Source organism: Myotis daubentonii, chromosome 2 (genome assembly GCF_963259705.1).
Source record: "Myotis daubentonii chromosome 2, mMyoDau2.1, whole genome shotgun sequence".
Classification (NCBI taxonomy): domain Eukaryota; kingdom Metazoa; phylum Chordata; class Mammalia; order Chiroptera; family Vespertilionidae; genus Myotis; species Myotis daubentonii.
This window is the reverse complement of record NC_081841.1, coordinates 157,925,782-157,950,591: the sequence shown is the minus strand read 5'-3', so window position 1 is coordinate 157,950,591 and position 24,810 is coordinate 157,925,782. Positions and strand designations below refer to the sequence as shown.

General features: G+C 35.2%; 1 protein-coding gene across 2 annotated transcripts in view; it reads left to right on the top strand.

Moving 5' to 3' along the window:
• DACH1 (dachshund family transcription factor 1) overlaps positions 1–24,810 on the top strand; it is a 446,835-nt gene that overhangs the window by 285,498 nt on the left and 136,527 nt on the right. For both annotated transcript variants that reach the window (XM_059684811.1, XM_059684810.1), the window contains 2 exons: positions 13,417–13,589; positions 23,476–23,611. In XM_059684811.1, the coding sequence (XP_059540794.1) occupies positions 13,417–13,589; positions 23,476–23,611 (309 nt within the window). The remainder of the gene's footprint in view (positions 1–13,416; positions 13,590–23,475; positions 23,612–24,810) is intronic.

Genomic DNA, 24,810 nt, shown 5'->3' with positions numbered 1-24,810 from the left:
TTTAGTATTGGAGGATATATTGAAATTATGCAAGACAGATTTTGTGATCAAAAGAGAAACTAGCAGGTCATAATAAATATTTTTATTGCAAAGAGTTTTGTTTACAATGTGATGGGGAATTACTGTCAAATAATCAAGGGCTCCTCCCTAAAGATAATTATTTTTAATAAGTAGAGTTCTTTTTACACTGAAAATATTTCAAATGTAATAGCTTTATTTTGGAAAAAGATAATTTGGAAAGATGTTACTTTCATAAGTTCAAGCCTTAAAAAATCCTACTTTTAAGCACTATTTGAGACTTCACAAAAATCATTTTTTTTTTTTTTAGAAAAGCATGTCACTCTTTAACATTGATGTTGGAAAAATTGTTGAATAAAACTTCTGAATATGATTGATTTCTCTAATACTACCCTGTGTTTTTTCAATGAACATAAAATGTGTGTTTAGTATTTCATTCTGACAATGAATCATTGTGTGCCCTTAGATTGGTTACATTCTCCCTTGCAGTCTTCATCGGTCACATTACGGCTATAATAATTACCCTAGATGATTTTTAAGAGAAAAAATGAATAATAATGTTTAAATTTTACTTTATATTGGCCTAAGGGTGTTGATATTGTTAAAAAAAGATAATTCTCATTTTAAAACATACTTTGTAGCCATTTTTCTTATTCTAATTCACATTGCCATACCAATCTAAAACAACACATTGTATCTAATCATTCTTGGGATAAAAGAGAGTACTTATATTTAACTCCCAATTTGGAGTTAAAATGTAGAAATAACATTATCCATATTACTGCTAATCTTCCTAAGTATTTTTCTTCATTGCCAGCAACTGAAATTTTAGTGGTCATTTTGACCTTGAAAATCTCCTGCCATGTCTGCCCATGAAAAACTGATGAAAAGTCCTTTGAATAGTATGTTTTCACTACATATAATAGAAGCTATGGAAAGAACGATTTGGTTCCAAATAAACAGCAGCTTTCAACAGGCCTGCCATCTGCACGTAATCTACCACTCTAATATAATATTATTTCAATGGTTCTTCAGAGGTGCTGAGTTCTTTGTGCTGTAGTCTCTAGATTCAAAGCTGCCTCTCTCCATAATGTTCTTAAGGAAGATCTTGTAATTACTGAACACTACAATTTCTCATCATATTGCAAGTTGTACTTACAGCATCTTTTCAAACTATGCTTAGTTGTGTCTTTTTTTTTTCTCTGTTTAGACTATCTACCTACTATAAAGAGTAGTTGTATTGTTAAGGTTTTAAATCCAATCATAAAGTTCTTCAATCATTCATTCAGTATTGAGAGCCCAATATCTGTCAGGTCTTCATGCTGATTATCTTATGAAAAAGATATTATAGATTAGAAGTCAAGAGGCTTGAATATTATACAAACTCGTTGATATACTTTTGTGCTAAGAATTTATTATAGAAGTCATGTAACAATATTTCTTTATGCCAGCTCAGTTTCTCAGCCTTCTCCATTTTTAAAAAAATCATTCAGCCTGGCTTACTTAGAACTTACTCTGTACCTTACATTGAAATACAGATTTAATAGGATTAGCTTTGTACATTTTATGCCCTCTTCAAGTATGATGGCTTAATATCACACTTATAAGTCAAAGATATCCAAATCTTCCTCAGTGGTATCAGCTTTTCTCCCAAATATCAGTCCCATATTTCTAACTTCGTATTTGTCAATCTTTCTTTGACTATTCCTGGAAGAGCTCATAAGCAACAAGTCCAAAGTTGGACTGATTTTATTTATCAGTAAAACTGATCTTACTCAGACAGGTGATTTAAAGCTTGGATTGTGGTTTCAGAATTCCAAGATCAAAATCCTTCTTTCTTACTACTGTGTAGTGTTCCATTGTGTAAATGTACCACAGTTTTGTTGTTGTTGTTGTTGTTTGTGTGTGTGTGTTTTTTTTTAATCCACTCATATGCTGATGGGCATTTGGACTGTTTCCAAATCTTAGCTATTGCGCTGTTATGAACATAGGGGTGCATATATTCTTTCTGATTAGTGTTTCAGGTTTCTTAGGATATACTCCTAGAAGTCGGATTACTGGGACAAATAGCAGTTCCATGTTTAATTTTTTTTTTTGAGGAAACTCAATATTTTTCCACAGTGGCTGCACCAGCTGCATTCCCACTAGCAGTGCACGAGGGTTCCCTTTTCTCCACGTCCTCACCAGCACTTGTTTGGTGATTTGTTGATGATACCCATTCTGACAGGTGTGAGGTGATACCTTATTGTTGTTGCATCTCTCAGATGATTAGTGACTTTGAGCATTTTTTTCATATCTCTCTTGGCCTTTTGTATGTCCACTTTGGAGAAGTGTTTATCTAGGTCCTTTGCCCATTTTTAAATTGGATTGTTTGTCTTCCTTTTGTTAAATTGTATGAGTTCCTTATACAGTTTGGAAATTAACCCCTTATCAAATGTATCATTGGCACCTTTTTCTCTTTATCTTTGTTTCCAAATGATCATTAAGTTCTACCAAGTTTATTTCCAAAATATCAAACATATTTCTTATTATCCTACTTCTCTATTTTTCATCCTATCTGATAAAATTGTGTGCATTTGTGTGCATATATGCTATATCTTTGTATCTTTCTTTCACACTATAAGCTACTTAAGAACAAAGATTATAGATGTTCATGTTTGAAATGTACCACGTGTGAATGTAAGAATCAGTCTGGGTTTGCAGCTCTCAGTTCAAGAACTAACTGAGAGTTAGTCCTAATTTGTTAAATGCTGTGGATGCAATGGGAGCAGAAGGCACATAAGCCTGGCCACGTGATGCTTACATTAAGACAAGAAATGTTGGGCCTTTCCCTTAATAGCAATGGGAAACAATTGAAGTCCTCTAAGCAGGAGAGAAACCGTGTAAGATTTGTACTTAAAAGTAATGATGTTTCTTGGACCTGATTACAACAGCAGATATAGAAACAGTGTAGAGATAGATTACATAGATAAAATCAACAGGACATAAAAAGGAATTGGACACGGATGTCACACAGAGAGAGAGGAGATAAAGATGATTCCAAAGTTTCTAACTTATATAGCTAGCTAGTGATGTCATTTGTTGAGGCTAACAAGGATTAGGGAGAAGACAATTTAACACTAGATCCATACATATGAGAAATACTAAAATAACTCCCATGAGTATGTCATGTATTTTATACTTTTCAGAAAATTACATAGCAATTTTGGCTCAGGTGAGAAGATTTTTCAATTCAATGTAAGTAATTTAAGACTAAAAATGTTGTCTAAAACAGTAGAAGTCAAAACTGATTTCAGCTGACCATGAGCAACAATTACATATGAACATAAAATTGTTAATATTATATATCAGGACATTTATTGCTGTACTGACAGTATAGAAAGTATATTAACTTGAACTTTTATTTAATCTAATTCTAAAACTATAGGGAAATGACATTATCTTTAGAGAGGAGAATTTCCAGTTCATTTGTTTGCCTAATGGAAAAATAATTTGATGAGTTAAAGTGGAAAAAGGTAGAAATTTATTGACATTGGCAATGAAAAAGGTTAAAGATGCAGCAAGGTAACATAGATGCATTACTCCGAATTACTTTATCTGTGAGGATTTTGTAAATATGTTTTAGGTTAGAAAGCTTAAATGTGTTTCTAGTATTGGTATTTCTACCCTGTCAATAATAGCAGTGTACTTTAGCTGTGGAATTTAACCAATCTGTTGGAATGTCATCATTTCAACTGAATAGAAACATTTGGCTCTTGTTTACAATGATATTATAGTCCATATCAACAAAACACGCCAACATTTAGTAAAAACAAATGCGGCTGGCTACTATTTCTTTCTTTATACCGAGTCCTATGCAGCTATTTCCCGGTTTAAGTCTGTCATTTGTTTTGCTATGTTTTGTTTTGAGGATCTGTTTTACCTGGTTCACACTCTGAGCATGGTGCTAATGAGTTCAAAGCAAACAGCAGCATCAAAAAGCCAAGTGTTTTCCGATATAATTATCTCTGTCTTCTCCACATAAAGTATTTAACCTTTTATCTTTATAATAATGGTCCTTCTTTTTACTTTAAGTTGCATCAAAACTGTCTGGGATTTGATATGACATAAAGAAAATACATAAAGCATTGCATTCTGTATATATTAACTCCATCAAATAATATTTATGAGTTCAAAATCAAGGCCATTTAAAATGAAAGCCATTGTCTATCTTAAGTTTCCTAATGCTGTTTTGGTTTTCCATGATTCTTCAAAGATTCTTAGGATAAATATTTTTAGTAATATCTCCCTGTTCTTGAAGGATCCTTTATGTATTCCATCTGAAATTAGTGACTTGAACTTCAGCTCTGATTTTGTTTCTTATTTTTTCTAGTTCAGCAGTCATAAGCCATGGTAAAGAATATTCAAGCAAAATTAAAAAAATAATTAGTTCTTATTTCCAATATTTTGGTGTCATTTTGTGCATCATGTTAACTTACATTACTCTCAACAACATGGAGGAGTATGTAAGGCAATAGAAGTATTTCAACTTGGTGAAGATATTTAACTATTATGATGGTTCGGATGAGTCCCAGACACTAATAGCTCTAGTACTGTGTTATTAGCATTATGTATAAAACAAAATATATCAAAATATCTTTATATTCACAAGTAAAATAAAAAAAGGCCCTTGTATGACAAGAGTTTGAAATTCCTAATTAAATATTTAACACTCGGGTAACAGAGAGTATGGTTTAGTTAATGATAGGTAGCCAAACAAATATGTCTAACTATTTCGGAGTAAACAACATGTTTTCCTAAATGACTCATATTTATTAGAACTCATGACAATCTTGTTCTTTCTCTCTAAGACAAAAATGAATTGATAACAGAATATAAGCTAAGCAGGATTGGATATATGACATCCAACCAGTTCTGTTTTTCCCCAGCACTTGTAAATCAAACATGATATGTGTGCATATATAAACTTTAGACTCTGGAAATAGCCTAATACCAATTAGCACGAGACTCTGGTATCACCTAAACCAGTGGTCGTCAAACTGCAGCTCGTGAGCCACATGCGGCTCTTTGGCCCCTTGAATGTGGGCACGAAGTTTCAATCGCACTGTATTTGCTCGCCCGCACATGGTATTTTGTGGAAGAGCCACACTCAAGGGGCCGCAGTTTGCCGACCACTGACCTAAACCAATTAGGAACCATTTGAGGTTTTTTGGTTGTTTGTGTTTTTTTTTTTTCTTTTGCTAAAACAGAGTACTTAAACTGGGATATTTTAAATTCTGCACCTAATTAATTGTACCTTTAAACATAACTTTTCCCTCATTTTAAAATAAAGCCATGTGATGAGATTGAGCCAGATTTCAGAGTTTATGTGTTCTACCCTGGATCAACCGAGCTCAGATCGTCCTCCAGAAACAGCTTTAAAGATTACATTACAGTAACTCAAGAGAAGGCTGTTGCTCCTATTTATGCAAAGTACTAGTATTACTGCTGACATTTCATTAGGGTGACGTTAATCCTCTAAAAGATAGTAACTTGTTTATTCCCTCCCACCGCTGAAATAACAGCTGAACATCTGTAGCACCTGTGACTAGTATTTACTTTTACTTAGTGGTCTTGTTTCCATTGTTAAAATGCCGTTGACATCCTTCTAAGTGGTCTCCAATGGAGTGGAGTAAACAGCTGCTGTTGCCATCATTTTCATTGTAAACGCATCTTGACAATGTCAGGTTCCCGTCAGAGTCTATCAGTGTCACTCACTAAGCAGTGGTGTGACCATTAGTCCCTTTGAGATTTGCCTCCTTTATCAGGGTCAGCCTGTGGGAAAATAGGAACAAATAGTTGCATGTCAACATACCTATAAAGGATAATAATATTTAAACGTACTTTTGCTGTTCTAATGTATGGTAGTTTAAAAGACATTTATTTTTTACAGGTCACTTAATTTTGTGTTTGATTATTTTACACATGTCCTATCTAAAAGTCTCATAAAGTGCTACTGTACTGGTTTCTCTTTTGAAATCTAAGCCTCACTAGATACACTTAGAACTCAGTAATAAAGATAATCATTTGGGCTAGGATTTTAATTGATGCTACTCATACATATATCCAAATTGTGTTGTTGTTGTTTTTTCATTAAGGAGAAACAGTATTAATACCTTACCCAAAACATGTTTCATTTTTCTTTTGTACCTAAAAATTGTGTTTTAAAAAAATAAAGTGCTCTTTCTTTCAATAATGATTATCTCCAAATTTAATCACTCCTTAATTTTTATATTCATGGTACTTTTGTCTTTGAAATTTTGTCTCAATAATTTGAAGTTTCAATTGACTTGTAAAATGACATTTCAACCGTTCTTTCCCTTTATATCAGTTTATTTACAAGAACCAGTTACTAAAATTTTATTTATAATACAGCCATATCTGTTGTTGGTTCTGTTAACTATGGTATGGTCCCACACCAGAACAAAAGGTACCAGGTACTCCTCATTTTAAAGAAAGTAAAAAATAAAATACAATTGGTTCTTGTTAATAGCAGTTGAATCAGCATTACTAGCCTATCACTCTATACTCCACAGACATCCTCCTACCATTTGGAAGGGGGAAGAATGCAGGGAGAGAGGATTTGAAGAAATAATTATAGTGAAGATATAGCAATTATTGGGGAGGGCTGTGGCTTACTGATCGCTTTTTGGGGGGTCCTTTTCACCACCAAGTAAAGGGAAGGGAGTTCCAAGAGAATTACTCAAGGATCACACATGTCTCCACTTCATTTCATATTGGAATTTCTGCTTTGATGTGAACTGATGCTTTGTTTTTTGTACATATTGGAGCAGGGTGATAAAGAATGGAGAACATGTGTCAAGATAGGGAGAATAGACATCATCAGGACAACCAGACCCACTGCAGGAGAAGACCTTAGTATCAAAGGACAATGGCAGTTTAGGAAGATCAGGAAGCTAAAGGGACTTGTACAGTTAGGAGGTTCCCTTGGAAAGCCTCCCTCAAGGCACCAGACATTACTTAATAGAAGATACTTAGCATTTAGACACGTCAGAGGCCCATAAGCCCAGCCACAGAAGTGGCCGTAGAGGGAAGACTTGAGCAGGAGCCAGTTGGATAGAGACCTTTATGTCACTACCCAGGAGTAGCAGCGGAGGAGGAGGACAGATGCAGAGATGAGCAAGCCCTCTAAGGCTGTAGTGCTGGCCAGTGTTGGTGGGGATGGTGAGGCAGAGATAAGTGTTAACTAGAATACTCAAAATCTGCCAAAGGTTATTAAGAGGCAGAAGAGGGAACGTGACAGAAAAGGTGATAATTAGAGGGAAATTATCACCATTTTATATTTGTAACCCATCAGTTCTGACTGTTCAGTATCTGGTTACCCTTAGAGCAGTGACGGCTTTACTGTCTTTACAACCTGTCCCACCATAAACTATGCATCATAAAATACAACAAAAAATATGAATTGGAGGTGAGCCAAGGAAAATGCTCTGAGATAATAATAATAATAATAATAATAATAATAATAATAATAATAACAGAAACAGTGTATCATGGTTTTTGCTTTCTCAGAACCTATAACCATGTTTTAATGTTGGGGTGCTGTGGGTTTAAGAGAGAGAGAATCTCCCATACAACTTGTCCTTACAGCTTGAATTCAGTTACACTAAATTTAAGATCACCTTGTTAGTCACCGAGGAACACACATCTTTTACATGAAAAAAAAAAAAAAAACAAACCTATGCCCATGAAATCACTTTTTGGACATAAGTCCCGTATATTTGAGCATGAACTTATTGATAAATTCTTTTTTTATTGATTAAGGTATTACATATATCTCCCTTTCTCCCCATTCCCCTCCCCCAGCACATGCCCTCACCCCCACCCCCCCGCTCTTGTGTCTGTGTCCATTGGTTAGGCTATTATGCATACATACAAGCCTTTTGGTTGATCTCTACCCCTCCCCCCCCCCCCTCCCTTGCCTTCCCTCTGAGGTTTGACGGTCTGTTTGATGCTTCTCTGTCTCTGGATCTGTTTTTGTTCATCAGTTTATGTTGTTCATTATATTCCACAAATGAGTGAGGTCATGTGATATTTATCTTTCTCCGACTGGCTTATTTTGCTTAGCATAATGCTTTCCAGGTCCCTCCACGCTGTTGTGAATGGTAAGAGTTCTTTCTTTATAACAGCAGTATAGTATTCCATTGTGTAGATGTACCACAGTTTTTTAATCCACTCATCTGCTGATGGGCCCTTAGGCTGTTTCCAAATCATACCTATTGTGAATTGTGCTGTTATGACAGTGATGGTGAACCTTTTGAGCTCGGCGTGTCAGCATTTTGAAAAACCCTAACTTAACTCTGGTGCCGTGTCACATATAGAAATTTTTTGATATTTGCAGCCATAGTAAAACAAAGACTTATATTTTAGATATTTATTTTATATATTTAAATGCCATTTAACAAAGAAAAATCAACAACAAAAATGAGTTCGCGTGTCACCTCTGACACGTGTGTCATTGGTTCGCCATTACTGTGTTATGATGTCAGTATAATTAGGCAGGGTAAGTACATTTTTTCAGCTAATGTAAATGCATAATTGGTACTTTTTAGCTAGAGACCAAATTGGTAGTTGGTCTTAATTGCAATTTTCTCTCTTGCATTCATATATCTACTTATATCTGGTTGCTTCAAGACCCTACATGTGTTAATATCACCCCACCAAAAATCATGCCACAGCATTAGTAGCTGCTCTCATGGTGCTGCTGGTTACACTCCTTAATTTCATCATATAGAAGCTGGCTGTCATGTTCTGCTATCAGCAGTGCACATCTGCCTACATCTGTTTAAGCAGGTTCCTATCTAAGACTGTTCCAGTGCTCCTCCACATCTGTTTGTAGAACTAGATATAGGATATCCCTTTAGTGCCCTCCCCTCAACACTAAAATCTAATTGTGGATTAAATAATCAAAGAGGGGGATGCAGTCTCTGAATCTTTTCATGAGCTGATGACCATTTTCTTGGGCTCAAAACCATTATATATTTTTATTATATTTTATGAGGATTTTTTTATGACATGCTCCAACACCCTGTTATAGTACATGCCTTTTGAGGACAGATGAGGGCTACCTTGAATTTGTCTTTTTATTCCACTGTGAAGTCCAAGAAAGAGCACGATTCTACAAGATCAAAGAGGAGAAATGAATCGGTTATTTTCTGTTTCTCTCTAACTCCCCTTACCAAATATTGAAATGTTTCTTGTATATTGAATCTTCCATCTCTTGCAAGTTTTTATGTGATTATAATAGTAAATCTTAATCTTAAAGGTATATATGTATACTGTATGTTTGTATGTAGGCATAATAGGCTGATCTCACTAAGTATATTGGCTTAAACTACAGCACTTGAAGTTATACATTTAATAACTATGGACATGTCTTTTTCTGAAATGGCCTACTTTTAATTCTTATTTATTCATGCTAATAGAGGAGATGGGTGTTATAAATAATGCAGAAATCACTTACAGCTGACTTAGTTACATATTGTATATTTTTCATCAGACTTAGTTTCTTAATTGTTGGCTCTATTTATTACCTAAATGAGCTAACATCATGTGTATTTAACAAATGATGATTGGTAGAGATGTCTAGCAGCATCTTATGTAGTGGGAAAATTCCATCTAGTGTTATAAACTTGCTATGGAAAATTCACATATAGATGATTAATATTTATCCTTACACAAGGGCCTGATGTCCTATGATGCAAAATAAATGTGAAAAAAGATAGTATTTTGCCTATACCCTGCTTTCCAGATGATTTAATCAGAATTTTAGCTTAATGTTTTCCACTTTGATAATGTGAATAAATAGAATTATAGTGCTTTTCTATTGATATAAGAGTGAAATTAAAATATATTTGAGAAAATGACTTTTCCCATTTATTAAGTGGCAATTAGAATTCAAATAAAAAAGGAAATTAGTTCAAGTAAACAGAAAAACAGTAGATAATAGTTATAAACAGAACTTAAACTGAATCTAAAATAATGGATATGAATATCATTCTCTACTCCATATATTAATTATCCTCAAATAAGCAATCTATTATAAAAATACAATCCTTCTATTATTGGATATTTTAAATGAAATATAACATTGGAGAAAATTAACTATTAATTATATATTTCCAATGTGGTTCTCATATTCAAATAACATCTATTGCAGTATTGTTTCTATATCCAAATAGTCAGTGAGTATGCACCATTTCTTCTATTAATTGATAACATAAAAAGTAAACATGCAATGAAAAAATTTTCCATATACTTTTATAAAGGCAATATAATGTGGAAATGTTTAAACTGTTTTGTCACTGAATATTCTCCTGACATCATTTATTTGAAAAATTCACATATTTATAGTTTTTGCACATTTGACTAGGACCTTGATATAAATATCAAATAAGTCATGAGTGGAGAAATAAGGATACCTAAATTTGTGAATATAAAAGTAAATATCTACATCACTGTATAAGAGTAAGCTGGAAGAATTCTTTTATGTGAGTAATTTTTGTATGAAGCTATAAACTTATTTTTATGCCAAAAGCTGTCATGGTTTCTTATAAAATAATAAAGATAATAAAGATATGCATTTAATTGATTCTTTTCATTGTTTAATAAAATTGCTTTGTTTGATTGCTGAAGAATTTGAATTGAGTTTTCATTATCCACTTCTGAACAATTTACTCTAAGATCCAGACAGTATTGAGCTAATGAGTTTGAATTTATATTGAACCTTAACTGTCTTCATGAAGTAAATGGAAAAAAATCATGGCAGTAACTAAGTATTCTTCATTAAAAACTGTGTTGGAGAGATTTTACAACGAAGCTTTTAATAGAGCTAAAGCATTTAAATTGGAGCTTTACCAACTTTGCAGTTTCTAAGCATATTACATAAAAATATGGTATCTTTTTTTAAAAAAAAGGAAATCTCATAAGCTGACAGGGATATTACAAAACATTTTTAAGTGGGTAGTTCATATATTTGACAGATTCAGTTAAGCAATAAATTAGTGTTAAAATAATTTAATTTGGGGACATCAAAATTTAAATGACATGGCCACCAATACTGAAATGTGAGCCCTTGAATGTAGTGTTTTGACTTCAGCACTGATATTAACACAATCATAAACTTTTATTTCTCTGAAGTTGAAAATAAATGATGTATCTATTAATTCACATATATTTAATTTATTGCTTTGACATTATTTTGTTTCCTAAAACAATCTTTTGAGTTTTCTCCACTATGTCTAACAAGGCTGGGCATTTAATGGTTCCATGTTTAGGATTTGCTGTGGAATTAAGTGGGGAACTTTAACTTTGAATGGAAACTAGAATATTGTTTACAAGGATACCTCTGCATTCTATAACTATCAGTGTGCTTCATTTCAAGGAAGTAATGAATTCTTTAGGTATATAATAGAGCCCATTTTATATTAAGACTAGGGGCCCGGTGCACGAAATTCGTGCACTGGGTGTGTGTGGGGAGGGGAGTGTCCCTCAGCCCAGCCTGCCCCCTCTCACATACTGGGAGCCCTCAGGCGTTGACCCCCATCACCCTCCAATCGCAGGATCGGCCCCTTGCCCAGGCCTGACGCCTCGGCCAGAGGCGTAGACCCCCATCACCCTCCGATCGCCTGATCGGCCCCTTGCCCAGGCCTGATGCCTCCGCCAGAGGTGTCAGGCTTGGACAGGGGACCCCCATCTCCCCCCGATCACTGGCTCTGACCCCCGCCCAGGCCTGAGGCCTCTGGCCCAGGAATCATGCCTGGGCAGGGGACCCCCATCTCCCTCTGATCGCTTGCTCCACCCCCCGCCCAAGCCTGACGCCTCTGACCCAGGCTTCAGGGCTGGGCCAGTGGACCATCATATCCCCCCTATCCCCGGCTCCGCCCCCCACCCAGGCCTGATGCCTCAGCCAGAGGAGTTGACCCTCATCACCCTCCGATCACCAATCACCGGATCGGCCCCTTGACCAGGCCTGAGGCCTCTGGCTGAGGCGTCCGGCCCGGGCAGCGGGGACCCGCAGCTGCAACGGCCCCGCAATCGTGGGCTCCGCTTTAGGCCCAGGCAAGGGACCCCTAGCTCCCGGGACTGCCAGCTTCGACCGTGCCCAGCTCCCATCGCTGGCTCCACCCCTACTTCCTGCTATCACTGGCCAGGGCGGAAAAGGCACCTGATTCTCCGATCATGGCTGGGGGGCAGGGCAAAGGCGGCCACAGGGCCGCCTTTGCCCTGGCCCCCAGCTCTTAGCTCCCCTCTGGGTTTCCGATCACTGTCAGTGGCAGGGGGCTTCTTCCTGCTTTCCCTTTCGCCTCCCTGCATTGTGCCTACATATGCAAATTAACCGCCATCTTGTTGGCAGTTAACTGCCAATCTTAGTTGGCAGTTAACTGCCAATCATAGTTGGCAGTTAATTTTCATATAGCCCTGATTAGCCAATGAAAAGGGTATCGTCGTATGCCAATTACCATTTTTCTCTTTTATTAGATAGGATGGTTAGTTGAACAGGATTAGACTCTGCAAATAGGCTAATTGCTGTAGAATTTTTTTTTTAAATTGATAAATTACCCAAGAAATAGAAAAACAGAAAGAAAACAGGGTTTAGGGGAAATTAGCTTATTTCCTAAGAAATCACTTAGCCAATCTCCAAAATGGAATATTCTTTTTAAGACCTCATTTCAAATTAGTCATTAGAAGATTTGGAATAATATTGTATCCAAATATTTTATATTCATTCCCCACAGGCAGAAAGGATGGTTCTTTGGATAAGGAAACACTGTACTCCACCCCCACGCCCCACTCCAGGGATCTCAGGCTTCTGTTACCCACCCCAGCATGCCAAGGGTGCATAGCCTTCCATGTAGTCAGCCTCTCCACCCACTTCAGCAGGGCCACCTTCTGCCCACGGATATGATGGCAATTTTAGTACTAAAAATGGTAATTGAAAAGAAAAAAAATATATAGGACATAATAGAAACATACTATATTAGAAAACTAATTGTGATAAGTTAAAGGAAACCCTAGTATTTTAATCAAGAATTAGGCTGATCAGAAGAATAATTTGGCAAAGAAGTGACCATTTGTACTACACACGTGAAGAGTGGTGATATGGGAAGACATAGCTTCAAACTAGTTAGCAGTAAGCCTAATTTCCCTGAGTGACAAGCGGGTTTTGTTGCATACAAAGAGAGCCAATGTTTCTCGTTTGGTTGTCATTATTAGGACATCTTTGAATGGTTCAATTCTCAACAATTTATGTTTTTAACCATTTTAATAAATGGTATATGCCGTGTTTCATAGTTCTATTTGACCAGAGCAATGATGATATATGTGTATTTTTTATAGGACTGGAACTTCCTTTTATGATGATGCCCCACCCTCTCATTCCTGTCAGCCTACCTCCAGCATCTGTCACCATGGCAATGAGCCAGATGAATCATCTCAGCACCATTGCAAATATGGCGGCAGCAGCACAAGTTCAGAGTCCCCCATCTAGAGTGGAGACATCTGTTATTAAGGTAATTGTTTCTCACAGGATTGTTTTGGCTGACACCAAACATCATCTTAAGCCACTGTCTCTTAATCTGTTTTTCTATTCCACAAGTAATTCTAACTTCAGAAAGTTAAGTGATAGTGAACAGATTATGAAAAAGAAAAAAAAAAACTTGTAGTAATTAGAACCAGGGGTACAAGATTTAGGCAACCTAGGCTAATTTCAAGTTCTCTACTGTATCTATTAAAAGAGAAACACAGGACATTAAATGATATGTTTAAATTTTGTGTGTGCTTATATGTCTGGTTATGTGTGTGCATGCATGCATCCATGCATGTGTGTGTTTGTGTGTATGGTGTTATGAATCGTAACATGTTGGAAATAGTGATTTGTTTTCAGAAGACCAGAGTATTAAATTATGGTTCTGCCACTTACTAGCTGTGATCCTTGCATTAGAGCTCTGGTGAACTCAAACCCATGTGAGTCATAGGTTGTGGCAGCTTAAATTCATCTCTCAAACACTATCCAGCCATAGGATTTGGCATTGGAAATAAAAAAGAAATTGAAAGCATTGAACAAAAGACAATTATTTAGATGAACACAGTACCTCCATAACATTGTTATTTGCGTTCAATATGAAGTTTACCAAGTATTAAATTTAAACTTCCTCTGGCTGATTGTCTTGGACTACAGGAAATATTTTTGTGAAATAATTCTAAGAAGGAAATGAACATATACTATTTAGAAAATATTAATTCTAATTTAAACAGCTAATAGTCACTATCTATAAGAATATATTAAATTATTATAAGCTCTGTATTAGTCTATTATTATTAGTGAGACCCACATATCTTTACTACTTAACATTCATGGAACATGAAGACATAAGCTTGGAATATTAGATGTTATATAATTGAGCTTCCACCATGGTGGATAAATAATTCCTGTATCCCCCTTATCCATTTTTATATATCTGAGCCTTTGTAGAAAACCTCTTATACCTTTAGCAAATGTAAGACTGACGGGGGTATTCCTGAATCAAATTAAAATAATCATCTCCATAGTTTCTACCTTAACTTTGTTATATTTTCTTGGAAAGGAAAATATCTATGAATTCTTCTGTGTTCTAATCATCTCACTGTTTAGTAGGTCATCTATAGTGTTTCTTTCCTCCAGACCCAATATTCTGCTTTTTTCTGACCAATTCTCATCAAGCATTTTGGTTGACCATTAAAAAAAATTACCCACCTCCTCCCCAACCCTTCCCATATAACATTGTTGGAATTCTAGAAGTGAACTGGACAGTAGAGAGACACCAGTACTGGCATAAACCTCAATTTGGATAAGAGCATATAAATGTAATCATAATTCATAAAACTGGTTTGCTAGTTGAATTTGTGACTCCGTACATTTCGTGACTTTCTGACATGAAATTCTAGGCCAATTCTAAATCTTTTACTTGTATTAAGAATTTGCACTTATTCATTTTGTTTCTTTCCCAGTCCACTGATTTAGGTTCATTAGATACTTTTAAGTATTAAATCTCTAAATATTCATATTATCTATTTATATGATCTTTGTATCATTTCCACATTATAAAAAGATGTATTACTTGTATTGCCTTAAATCACTGAGGAAAATAAACAGTATAAATCAAGAAATCAATTCTTCTTGTCATTAGAGAATTCTTAATAGGTTGAAATGTTCTACTAATTGATTCTCGTTGGGTATAATTCATCAAATAACCCCAAATACCCCAGATTGAATCAATATTTTTTCACTTTTTATTTAATAAATTCACAATGATATCAAAAAGACTTCAAAAAAAATGTTCTTGTTAAAAAAAATTGAAAATTGAAAAGAAGACAGTATATTTTAGGGTTTTGAAACATGGATTCTGGAGGAATATTTCTTATTCTACAATATTGAATAAAGATATATTTACACCAATTATATGGTTTTCTAAGACTAGGAAATGTGATTTAAATTTGTTAATTTTCTTTGCTGACCTGGGGTGTGTGTGTATGCGTGGGTGTGTGTGTGTGCGCAAGCGCGCTAGCTAGTATTATGTGTGAGAGAAACAAACACTTTATGCCAATCTCTTTTAAAGAATTAAACCTTGAAAAAAAACAGTAAACAATACAAAGAATAAATTTTTCATTCTCTAATACTTTCCTTCAAAACAGGTCCTTAAGATGCTATATTAGTAAATAAGGCTTTACGTGCATGAAGTTTAAAATGTTTAACGATTATAAAAGCTAGAACCAGAGTGACCTGATTTCCCAAGTAGATTAAAATATTAGAGCAATGTCACATGTCTCATGTTTTTCTTAGATACAGAAGAGTTTATTTTGGGGAAACCATAAATAACTCCAGATATATGCATTACTTTTAGACATAAATGTTTCTCTCATGAAAATAGATTTCATATAATTTATACTTGGATTTAGAAAAACAGTTAATGTGTTTTCTTTTAATGTTTGAGTATTAGTATTAAATACTAGAGGCCTGGTGAACAAAAATTTGTGCACTTGGGGGGCGTGTCCCTCAGCCGGTCTTGCCCTCTCGCAGTCCGGGACCCCTCGGGGGATGACCACCTGCTGGCTTAGGCCTGCTCCCCAGGGGATTTGGGCCTAAGCTGGCAATCAGACATCCCTCTGGCAGCCCAGCAGCCTTCGGGGATGTCCACTCGCCAGCGGGGAGCAGACCTACGCTGCAGTCGGACATCCTTAGCGCTGCTGAGGAGGCAGGAGAGGCTCCCACCACCACCATTGTACTGGCATCCATCAGCCTGGCTTGTGGCTGAGCAGAGCTCCCCCTGTGGGAGCGCACTGACCACCAGAGGGCAGCTCCTGCATTGAGCGTCTGCCCCCTGGTGGTCAGTGTGTGTCATAGTGACCAGTCATTCCCAGTCTTTCTGCTGTTAGGGTCAGTTTGCATATTACCCTTTTGCTATATAGGATAGATGCCTAGTGCACAGGTGGGGGCCAGCTGGTTTGCCCTGAAGGCTGTCCTGGATCAAGGTGGGGGTCCCGCTTGGGTGCCTGGCCAGCCTGGGTGAGGGGCTGATGGCTGTTTTCAGACTGACCACACCCCCTTTAGGGTGAGGGTCCCCACTGGGGTGCCTGGCCAGTCTGGGTGAAGGGCTGAGGGCCATTTTCAGGCTGGCCGGCGACTGAAGTTCCCAGCCTCTCCTTTTTTTCTTTTTTTTTAATTCTGGGATTTATTTACCTTCTATAATTGAAACTTTGTTGGGCCGCGGCAGACAGGGAACCTTGGCTTCCTTCATCACTGGAGCAAGCAAGCCTCTTGCTCGCTTCAGCTGTGTGGCTGCTGGCCGTCATCTTTGTTGATGGTTAATTTGCATATCACCCTGATTAGCCAATGGGAAGTGTAGCGAAGGTACAGTCAATTACCCTTTTTGTCTTTTATTAGATAGGATGGAAAAGGGACAATAGCAAGGAAAAGAGATTATTAAAACACAACCACCACTAAGGATACCATACATCTCTGTATTCAAACAGATCTCATACATTTAAATCCATGAGCTTGTAGCAATACTAAAATGTAAGCTCATTCTTCACCTTTGGAGAATTGTAGGGAATTGATTCTTTTAAAGGAAAGATAAAGGTTTACATAGAGGGGTGGTGGAGTCAAGCATTTCCCATATAAGCTGTACCTGAGGGTAACCAAATAATTTTCTAGGGAAATTTCCATTCGTATATATCTTCTAACAAATAAATGAGTAAAGAATGATATATTAAGTATAACCAAATTTCAAGTCCTAATAAAGTGGTGAGTCTAGCCCATGATCATTGGTGGTGGCTGGCATCATAAAATACGATTAAGCAGACATGATGTGCTTCTGATGGAAACACCATCATTAAATAGCCTTGCCCCCAAATCCACCTGAATCAAGCATCCAGTTATAACTATGCAGAAATTAAGGGGCAGAGGAACTTAGACTCCAATTTGATTTATTGGTGATAGCCTCTAAGAACATGCACAGTGACTTAACTAGATAAAAAGTTGGCTTCAAACATTAGCTCTGCCCAGAAGGAGTGATGCCAAATGTTGGCATCATTGGCCAATTCAGAACTTACCTTGTCCTCCTTGCTTTCCTCCCTGTATGCTCCCTTCTTTCAGTGTTGTAAAGGAAAATGTCTTAAGTTTTAATTAAGATGCTAGTGTTTATTATTACATAGATATGAATTATAATTTGAGTCAAAACTGTATGTTACTGGATAAAGTAACTATACTTATTATATTACCAAATAGTAATCTTAGAAAGTATGAGGTGGCCTGTGGAAAATATTTTTTCTTACCACCATTGAATAAGTTTGAAGAGATAGGAGGAGAATATAATTAAGTTGGTTATGATTATACTTATGGGTCCTACCATTTTTACATCGAGCAAAACTGAGTATTTCTTGAGTGTCGTCATCAAAACAAATGCAAAGGGCTATGTGAATATCTCTAGATGCATCAGTTTAGAGCTTTGAGTCATAGGGTTTCAATGGTGGTTACTTGAGCCTGTACCAGATGCAAGTATATTAACATCATTTACTATGTCTCCTAAAAGTCCTTTTAACATTTTCCTAAATCTGGAATCCCAATTCTACCATTTGTCTTCTCTGTTTATTTTTCCAGAACAAGGGATTAGGGTGTCACACTTAATCAGTGTGAATACTAGTTTATGATACATGCTGCATGGGAGATAGGACTTTTCTCAGTTTTGGTTACTTATACATAAGCAGGACCTAGGACACTAAAGCATATTATGTGTCCAGTCAATATTTTTTTGACCTAAGTCTGAGTTGTGTTAAAGTTCAGGAGTTTAGGTTATACAAAGTACCGGTAAACTTCAATTTTGTAAGTTAAAAGTTATATCAAGAGAACATTTAATGACAGAAATATCTTCTCCCCACATCAATAGCATGTGATAGAATCTTTAATGGATAGATGAAAATGAAAATAAAGTAAAGCTAAATGAAAAAAATCCTTTATTAGGGAAATGAGCTGTGTTTAGACTTACCCTAAGAAAATATTTTAAGTTGATAAAATATAATGCATTTTGTGGTGTAGAGGAGGCAACTAGACAATGCAATTTTTCAAATGTTTAATTAATCACATGAATATAATACTGAACATTTTATATTTTTTATTTTATAATACCTCTTTTTGAATTCAACCTTTGATTCTGAATTATCCTAGAGACCAATACTTCTCATTCTACCCAGAGGCAATAAATGAAGCTTTTCCTTTATTGTTATTCTGTTAGCATTATTAGTTTATTAGTATGACCTTTTTTTCTTACAGTGAGAGAGTATTCCTCTTAAATTTTCATTTATTATTGTGGCTAGTTTTATAAAGATGGAACATTGCTAAAGATTGTGCTTTATTGATTGGTGGATTTATGATGCAAGACTATAAAACAGTGTGTTGAAGTATTAAATTAAATATTCTTCCTCTTTGTCCTACTTCAGTCCCATCTTGGAGGTTAAAGGTTATTACACAAATGAAATGACATTACCAGTTTACGTAGTTTCCCTGTAGACATTGAACTGCTTCTTTCTTATGTCTGAATAAAACTCATTATCTATTTTGTTTTAGTAATCATTTTGAGATTCTCTCCTAAGCAATTCTTTAATGTCTCCCTTATTCTCCATCTCATAGCAAACTCTGGAAAGGAAAGCATATAAATATGATAAAAGAATTAAGCTGTTGAAATAAATTAATTTATTGTACAACAATGTATTAAAATTATACTTGCTGAATGGATTTTACTTTAATGAAATTCTTCAAAGAACATACATCATGTTCTAAAGATTGAAATTATACATTAAGTGAAATGACTGAATATGTTGTATCTCGATTTATAGAAAGTTTCAATTGAATACTTAAGCTTTTAAATAATAAAATTTGCATAAATTAAAATATTTTCTTGCAACAAAAGTATTAAGTATTGTCCTTGTATCCTTTGTTGATAGACAAAAAATATATAAAGGAAAAATAAGCTAAAGCTAAATTAAATATTACAATTTCACCTATATTCTCTAAGCCTAAAATTATGCTTTTATGGTGTATTTTACATTAACATTTTAATCTAGTTTATTTTTTTAATTATTATGATCTTTAGAGTATTTTGTTTGTGTAAATGTGTGAGTGAATAGTTCATAAGTGAAAAGAACTATCAGAATAAACTTTGACAATGAAATGTATTAACTAATGAAATGCTTTTATACTTATGTGGAAAAATAAAAATATGTAATTGTTTTTAATGGTGTAAACATTGTTTCTAGAGTGTTATGCATTAAATATTTAAGTATTTTATGAGTTAAATACTTAGGAAAAAAATAAGTTTCTCATGTTTTCCATTAGCACTACTATGAAATCTATTATGACAGGAAACTCAGACTTGCAAAATTATTTTAGAGGGATAGATTTTTTTCAAGATTGCACTTTATGTGTATTCAGCCAAACCTGGAACACTGCAATTATGATCACTTATGTAATCATTAAGATAAATATTAAAATGGATTTATAAATAAACATTGCTGTGGGTGACCTATTGAAGAAAATGGGAGAATTAATTTAGAAAATGTAATTTATTTTTACTTTATTTTATTTTATTTAATTTACGTTTTTAATCCTCACCTGAGGATATGTTTAGAGAGAGGACGGGAGAGAGAGAAAGGGAGAGAAACATTGATGTGAGACACTTTGATTGGTGGCCTTCAGTGTATTCCTGAGTGAGGATCAAACCCACAACCAAGGTATGTGCCCTGACTGGGAATCAAACCCACAGCCTTTTAGTGTATGGGACAACACTACAACCAACTGAGCCATCCTGCCAGGATTAGAAAATTGTGTTTTTATAAGTGTAGCAATGTTTTTTCTTGAATACATGCCATGTGTTTCCATATAATCCAAGTGTTGAGCTAGATATATTAGAAATTCGTTTTAAAGAATAGACAAACTTATGTCTTCTCGTTTTTTTTATATACTTTTTACATTTTTTTAGCTTTTTTCAATTACAGTTTATATTTAATATTACTTTGTATTAGTTTTAGTTGTCCTCTTTATTAGAATTTCCAGATATCAAGGTTAGATTATTTATAGAATATCTCTGGTCATGTAAATAGTTATCTATATATAGGATAGCTTTTTAATACCTTAATATAGACTATAAAGGAGTTCCACTATAGTTTTTATAAACCCTTAAATTTCCTTGAACAAGTTAATTATAAATTTTTAACATTTGGGGTGTATGTATGTGTTTCCCTCTTTCCATACTTCCTGTTTCATCTCTATCTCTTACTCATTTTCAGTCTTTCAAATGCAATGCTATATGACGTGGGTAGGAAAATACATTGTATAATGTTCACATTTACCTACATAACAGCCAAATTCACAATTTGAAGAAAATACAGCATTTAATTCTAAACTTCTGATAAATTAAGGGAAAGAGTATTATAGCATAATATTGAAAACACATCTGTTCTTTGGGAGGTTTTAATTAATTATCTTTTACAGAAACAAATTCACACATTTTTGACCCATCCAAAAGCCTCTAAAGTTCAAGAAGTTATCTTTACAACAGATTCTAATATGCCTTGCAACTTTTGAGAGTAGAATATAGTTGTTTCCTTTTTTGGTTATACTGTTGTTTGATCTTGCAAATCTTTTTTTTCATGAAGTTTCTTACTTCACGGATTATTGTTTATTTTATAAAATATGTAATGGGAGATCATTTTGTGCATGAATTTTAGATAAGAGCTTGGCCATTTTTTTCTTATTATTTTATTTTTTTGTTTTTTTAAGTTTTTATTAAATTTTCTTATTATTTTAATTTGTTTCTCATGTTTCTCAAAAGTTAAGCCTCAGCATATCTGTTTATTGACAATGTTCCCAGAACTGAAAAAATAAAAGGGTCTGCAACTAGTGGTACTCAATCTTGGATGAACACTAAAGTCACCTGAAGAGCCTTAAAAGATACTGATGTCTGGATCCCATTTCAGACTCAGTCTACTACGGCTGCTGTAACGAAGTACCACAAAATGAGTGGTTTAGAACAACGTAACTGCATACTCTCACATTTCTGGAGTCTAGAACCTGAAATCAAGATGTCAGCAGCATCATGCTGCTCCTGAGGTTCAATCAGGGCTGGGCAAACTTTTTGACTCGAGGGCCACAATGGGTTCTTAAACTGGACCGGAGGGCCGGAACAAAAGCATGGATGGAGTGTTTGTGTGAACTAATATAAATTCAAAGTAAACATCATTACATAAAAGGGTACGGTCTTTTTTTTTATTTTTAGTTTTATTCATTTCAAACGGGCCGGATCCGGCCCGCGGGCCATAGTTTGCCCACGGCTGTTAGGTAGTATCCCCCTTGCCACTCCAATAGCTTCTAGTGGTGGCTGCAATCTTGGACATCCCTTGGCTTGCAACTGCATGACTCCAATCTCAACCTCCATCATCACATGCCATTTCCCCCTCATATCTTAACAAGGTCTTCTTGTAAGGGCCACGGTCATGTTGGAATAAGACCCCCACCCTACTTTACTATGGCATCATTTTTACCAACTACATCTGCAGCAGCCCTATTTCTAAATGAATCCACATTGGATCTTTTCTGGGAACACAGTTCAATAGTAACACTCACTAAGCTAGAATCTCTGTGTGTAAAGCCCAGGCATAGTAATGTTTAAGAACTTCCCAGGTGATTGACTGCAAAGTAGGATTGCAGAATATCCTGGGCTAATGGCACCTCTGAGACCACAAACATGAATTACCCTCATTCTCACTGGTAGTCCAAAGCCTTGAATTTAGTTTTTGTTTTTCATATTACATTAGCCATTCATATTTTCAAAATGGTCTCCTATAGAACAAATACATTTTAGAACTTTTTCTTTTAAATTTTTAAAATCCTTCCTTTTAAAATATTTACTTCATTATACCCTAATTAAGAATGATTTATTATTTATTACGTGTCATGTAGAAGTTTACTTGCACCCTTTCACATTTGTATTACTTATTGAAAAACAGTTCTTTCTGTAAGGCCTATGTGTGTTGATATCTTGTTCAAAAAAGAAAATTTTAGCAAATGTCTTATTTCTTAATCTGCAACTCCATATATAATAGCTCATTGGCGAGAGTTCTTCAGCGTATTTACATGTTAGTCTGGCTCAGAGGGGTGATATGGAGAGGAACCTGTAGAACAGTATCAGAAAACATGGTATCAAGTTACCCTGAGACACAACTACTATATATTTCATGCATTTCCTTTACCACATTAAAATGTGTTTGAATTGGAGCTAGAAGTAACAGGTAGTCTCAGATTTATTAGAATCAAAGTAAATTATTCCAATATTAAATAACCGATTTCTATGATGCCTTAAAGTGTGACCATCCAGGTGTGTTCAGAGCAGTGCTGTGATGGAATAGTTGTTAACTCCTCTGGTATTATTATTATGGTCTCTCTATCATGTTGATAATTTGTGTGCTAAATGATCCTTAGACATTTGCTGAAGCAATAGAATATATATATGTAAAGATTTATTTAAGTTGGTAATTGTCTAGGATTGAAACCTGCTTTGTTCTATTAATTCTTTGATGTTTAATAGGTTCTAAACTATTTCTCTTCTTTAGCCTCCCTTTTAATCCAAAGGGGGGACTGACATTTACCATTACTACAGTGACATTTACCTATAGAAACAATTTTCTTTCTAGTGTTTCCCTGCTTTAGCTTTGCTCAGGATAAAAGGTGCCTTTAATACAGCTAAATGTCGATGAAAAAATGTGTTTATTGCCTCCATGCTTCTATATTATTGAGAAAAATCAACATTCCCTAAGTAAAGGTCAATGTCTTTACCTCTTTTCTCCCCGTCCCTCCCCATGGTGGTGTAGGAGCGTGTTCCGGACAGCCCCTCCCCTGCCCCGTCGCTGGAGGAGGGCCGAAGGCCTGGCAGTCACCCATCATCACATCGCAGCAGCAGTGTGTCCAGCTCCCCTGCGCGGACCGAGAGCTCTTCTGACAGAATCCGTAGGTCTCATACTTTTACTTGTCACCGTTTCCAACTTTATTAGGTGCAGCTGGCTTTTCTAATCAAAATGCCCTCATTCCAAATAGATCTCAGATGTATCATGTTCTGAAGCTCTGTAGCAATAGCCATCTCTCAAAATTATGTTTCCCAGTTTGCAATACCATGAGGTATGGTACCACATTAACAGGCTCCGATATAAACTCCCTCTCCTTGATGCCACACATAAAGATTTGAGCTATGAAACAGTTAGAGAAAGTAAGTAACCTTCTAGATTAGTTTCTGAAGTAAACACCTCCAACTCTCAAATATCTAGTGTCTAAGTATGCTGCTTATGGATTATTCATCTTCTTCCTTTTCCTTTCTTTCAATCCTACCCGTGACATTTTTGAAATTCACTATTTTTTTAAGATTCATTCTTATATAGACAAAGCTATCCAGAAAGAAATAAAAAATAGATTTCCAAATAATTGATTTAAAAATATTTCTTAGTCATTCAAATAATGAATAAATTAAAAGGCTTGAAATTGGTGAATTATAGAGTTTGAATTAGTAACAGTCAATAATGCATATTATTGTCATGTATTATTACTATTACATTCTAAAAGTAGGCTTATATTTTATTTCATGATTACATTTTCAGATATTTAATCTTGATCGTCATGGCCAAGAAAATGTAGTTAAAATGCCATTAAGTTAACTGGTTAGTGTGAGCCTGTACAAAAACCAAATATTGTTTTCTTTAAAAAAAACACACATATTAACACTGACTCTTTTTGTTGATAAACTAGTCTTTATTGTATCCTTCCTAGGATTAGGTATTATTTCCGGAAATTATGCTTAGTATAAACTTCACCCAATCACACAACATTTATTGGAGTTACAGTTGTTGAGAACATTTTCACAATAGGAAAAATATTTCCTAAAAAAGTATCATTATAAGTTATAGAGGAATACTTGCATACAGCAGAAATCCTCAATATGAATAGTAATGAAGTGGATGAGTTAAATGTTAGGTTGATTTGTATGCAATAAAATTATTTTAAAAATTATCTGACTCAACACAGTTCCAAATATGAATACTTGATTTGGCCTGCCTTTAACATATTTCCCTAATTTTGTAAAAGATGATTGCAGCTATTTTTTAATAACTATTCCCAGGCCACCATTCCTGGAGCCAGTAAACCCCAGCTGCCACTAC